At 34.1% G+C, this 4,492-nt stretch overlaps 1 protein-coding gene across 1 annotated transcript in view; it reads left to right on the forward strand.

Moving 5' to 3' along the window:
• LOC107694065 (prolyl 4-hydroxylase subunit alpha-1-like) overlaps nucleotides 1–4,492 on the forward strand; it is a 19,734-nt gene that overhangs the window by 4,351 nt on the left and 10,891 nt on the right. The window contains exons 2-4 of the mRNA XM_016493654.1: nucleotides 1,730–1,821; nucleotides 2,365–2,434; nucleotides 3,292–3,443. Of these exons, the coding sequence (XP_016349140.1) occupies nucleotides 1,737–1,821; nucleotides 2,365–2,434; nucleotides 3,292–3,443 (307 nt within the window). The 5' untranslated portion in view covers nucleotides 1,730–1,736. The remainder of the gene's footprint in view (nucleotides 1–1,729; nucleotides 1,822–2,364; nucleotides 2,435–3,291; nucleotides 3,444–4,492) is intronic.

A 4,492-nucleotide genomic window follows, 5' to 3' on the forward strand; every position in this document is an offset into this window, starting at 1 on the left:
TTTTACCCAGCACTGGGTTGTATTTAACCCAGCATTTTTTAGAGTGTAGCAAAATTATTATAGAAGGAAGAAGTTTGTGCAATCTGCTTGGTTGTTCTGCTCTATTTATAAATTGAAGCTACAGGCTAACTGAATGCAGTCAAGCTGATGGCGGTGAGCTGGCAGCCCCTTCTTGTTTCACAGTGCCAGTGGGGTTTTGAGTAAACAATCTGTCTGGCTCAGAACAACACATCACGCCGCATGCTCTTGTGTGCTTCACCGCCGAGTAATAACTGCTGAAATACATAGAGCAGCTGTGAGAAGTTTATTACTCTGTTAAGGTATTACAGGAATAGTTCACCCAAAAATGAAAGTTACTCACCCTCAAGTCTTTCGAAACCTGTATGACCTATTTTGTTCTGTGGAACATTAAAAAAGATATTATGAGAAATGTCTCAGTGTTGTTTCCTCTCACACACAATGTTAGTTGGATGTTAACTTTCTTCACAATATCTTATTTCTACAATACAGGTTTGAAATGACAAACTTTCATTTTTGGGTGCACTGTCCCTTTAATGAACGCTTGAGCAACTTACAAATGGGTTATAAACTTCCGTTTTTTGTGAAAATGATTTGTTGAACTCGATAGATTTTCTTTGTCAGTTCCTGGTTTAAACTGTTTCTGTTTGTAGCTGTGTGTACATTTGACTTTACAGGCTTTTCATGCAGATGTAATGAATGATTTTGATTCTCCATTTAGATGTAATGTGCCCATCTTTCGCATAAACTATTAACCACTTCCACTTCCAAGCCTTTTCCCATAGGAATTTGTTCTTTGATTTGTAAATTATCAGGTTTGCTTTCATTTCTGCTGGATTGTTTTTTTTTTTTTTACTTGCCCTGCCAACATTTTCATTGGCTCCAGCACAAAATAATAAAACATTTTTATTTTTAGCCATGCATTATTATATTTTGCACAAAGCATTCTTTTAAAGAAGGGTCTTTATCATTTTTTTTTTTTTTTACAAAATAGTTTGAAAAAAGAAAAAATTAAGCACATCAAGCTGAAATGTTTTGTCTATAATTTAACCAAAAATTCACAAACACACTTCTGCTGGAGATAGATAGCATATTCTAAGCATTACTGGTTGGTTTGTTGTTTTCAACACATTCTTACTGATGCTTTCAATATTGTCTCAACTCAGTTATGCAAATTCGACCAAACCTGTGTTGACCATCTGGATAACTTTATTTTGGTGACAAATCATCAGAATTTTCAACAACAATGTAGAATGCAGAAAACCAAACATTAATGTTTGCTTTGCAAGACATACAAAATATCAGATGATAGACTTGAAACTCGCTATGTTATGGATAGTTACAAGCTGTTGTACAACTGTATAAAACTTTACACTTACTAAACAGAGCAAACAAACCAAACAATATAACAACAAACACAATGTACTTGATATAGACACAGTATAATTAAGAAAGCCTAGAACATTTCTGATTTATATATTTATTTATTTTATAATTTTATTTGATTCAGGATTCATTTCAGTGAACATAATGTATTTTAATAGTTTTAGTTAACGATAACCCTGCAGCATTCAAATATACAGTTCAGCAGTCATTATACAAAAATATTTGTCCTCTCAGTGACACTATTGATCAGTCAGAATCAAGCTCAGAGAGCTCTGTAACAGTATCTAAATCTAATTTTTTCTCTTTTATGTCGTGTGTTGAAAAGGGTGAAGATGGGAGTTAGGAGTGTGTGCTGTATTTTACTCATCTCTCTGATAAAGCCTTCCTCTGCTCACGGTGATTTCTTCACATCCATTGGTATGCAGCCTTTTCACCTTTTTATACATTTATCTTAAATGTTCCTGTAGATTCTAACAGGCAGCATAAGCCTCTAAACCCCTGTGTTCATGAATGTTTACCACTGCAAGTTGTGCTATTAATAGAACATTAGAAGATGCAGCTAACAGGTGTTGTGGAGAACTAGGCCAGTCATTCACTAATCACCGATGCTCGGTTTAACCTGTGCTCTGTGTTGGCAGGTCACATGACAGATTTGCTGTTCACAGAAAAAGACCTGGTGACGTCATTGAAAGACTACATCAGATCCATTGGTATGCAGCCTTTTCACCTTTTTATACATTTATCTTTGAAATGTTCCTGTAGATTCTAACAGGCAGCATAAGCCTCTAAACCCCTGTGTTCATGAATGTTTACCACTGCAAGTTATGCTATTAATAGAACATTAGAAGATGCAGCTAACAGGTGTTGTGGAGAACTAGGCCAGTCATTCACTAATCACCGATGCTCGGTTTAACCTGTGCTCTGTGTTGGCAGGTCACATGACAGATTTGCTGTTCACAGAAAAAGACCTGGTGACGTCATTGAAAGACTACATCAGAGCAGAGGAGAGCAAACTGGAGCAAGTGAAACAGTGAGTAGCAAGTATAACAAGTATAACTCATACCTGTTTGAATTGGCAATGACTGATTTTGTTCCAATTCAATGCTTAAGATTACGTTCCAATTCCGATTATATGTTGATAAAACTTGACTATAGTAATATCTAGGGGTGTAATAATATCGTTAATATGTCATTATATTATCATTGAGATACTATTATATTTTTTATTCATATTTTGCATTAGTTTTTATTTTTTTGTTTTTGTTTTAACTTGACAAAATTTGAGTAATTATTATTATTATTTTGTCATTTATATTAGTTTTAGCAGGTTTAGTTATTTTAGTGCATCAAGTTAAACTAAATGAGAATGTTTCCTTGGCAAATAGCTGACTAAAATACGTTTTAGATTTAGATTATAAACTGTTACATAGCTCTCTGAGCTTGATTCTCACTGAGTCACTGAGAGGCCAAATATTTTTGTATAATGACTGCTAACTGTGCATTTCACTGAGCTGTCATTGAATATGTGATATGGTTTAACAACCTTTTTTAAAAATTACTTTTTTATATTTATTTTTCTGCATAAATGTACTTTTTTAAAGTACATAATTTTGCTGTTTATGATCTAATGGGGATACTAGATGTGAACATTTTAGAGAGCACAGATTGCTTATCTCATAACACAAGCCAGTGTTAAACTGTCATCAGACAATTAATGAGCCATTTTACTTTTTTTTTTTTCCCCCAGTCTTGTAGTGTGGCATTGTTTCATGTAGCATCATGATCCTGGAGCAACATTTCGTTTTACTCTGTACAAGCTGTATGTGATTGAAATGACAATTAAGCCGCTTTGACACTGTGTGTGTGTGTGTGTGTGTGTGTTGTCAGGTGGGCTAAGAAGCTGGATGCTTTAACAGCCACAGCCACGCAGGACCCAGAGGGGTTTTTGGGTCACCCTGTCAACGCCTTTAAACTCATGAAGAGACTAAACACAGAGTGGGGTGAAGTGGAAGACCTTGTGCTCAAGGACATGTCTGACGGTTAGTATCAATGTAATTCAACTCATTAACGTCTTTTCATTCAGCATTTACAGCTGACAACTTGTTATGAAATATTTATTTTAAAATATCAATATTAGGTGACACAACTGGAAAACTCAGAAATACTGAAAATATTACAACTTGCTAACAACACCAAGCAACATGTTAAAAACATTCAAGCAAAGCCTTGCAACATTCTTTACTCTTCTTAAGGTTCTAACATTTTCTGATTTTCTGGGTGGGGTGGAGTGGTGTGGCGGTGGTTCTGATAATGGACTCTGAAGTACTTGATGTGGTTTCTAGGTGGTCTACAGAGGTTTAATGTGCTCTGAAAGTGGTTTAATATGGCCTGTTTTGTGTTTTTATTGGCCTTTCTTTTACATTTTTTTTCCAAACTATTTTTTCAAAGCTTTTAAACTACTTTAAACATTCAGACAAGGCTTTGTCAAGCCAACATTAAAGTCATTGCTTTGTATTTTTTGGTGCTTGACAATTCAAGTTACTGTACATTTTTGTTGTATGGAAAAGTCCAAAAAGTTTGAAATGATACAAGACAAACATCATGACAAATGTTTCATATTTCTCAGTACTTAGATCACTTTAAAAAAAAACAACAATTCAAACTTTTTCAAGTTCAACACATAACAATACAGAATTTTCCACATTTCTTCCATAATACCACATTAAAGTATATTCCAAATTTTACAAAATGAGATGCTGTCAAAATGATGAGATGTCAATGGCCAAACTTCTAGTTAATTGGTTTGGTTAGTCCAGTAATTTCAGTGGATAATCTTCGGGTTTTCGTTCATTTTAGGAACATATTCTCTCATAATTTTTGTCTTTTTTCAAACGTTATAAGATGAACAGATTTAATTTAAGCATTTATTTACATAAACATTGATCAGGGCATATACATAGAGTACATCAAATATGATGAACAGAAACTCAGATGAGCTTGCATTTTTTTAACATAATAATATGTAATATATATGTGACCCTGGACCACAAAACCAGTCATAAGGGTCAATTTTTCGAAATTGAGATTT

Source organism: Sinocyclocheilus anshuiensis, unplaced genomic scaffold (genome assembly GCF_001515605.1).
Source record: "Sinocyclocheilus anshuiensis isolate Anshui unplaced genomic scaffold, SAMN03320099.WGS_v1.1 scaffold2046, whole genome shotgun sequence".
Lineage (NCBI taxonomy): Eukaryota > Metazoa > Chordata > Actinopteri > Cypriniformes > Cyprinidae > Sinocyclocheilus > Sinocyclocheilus anshuiensis.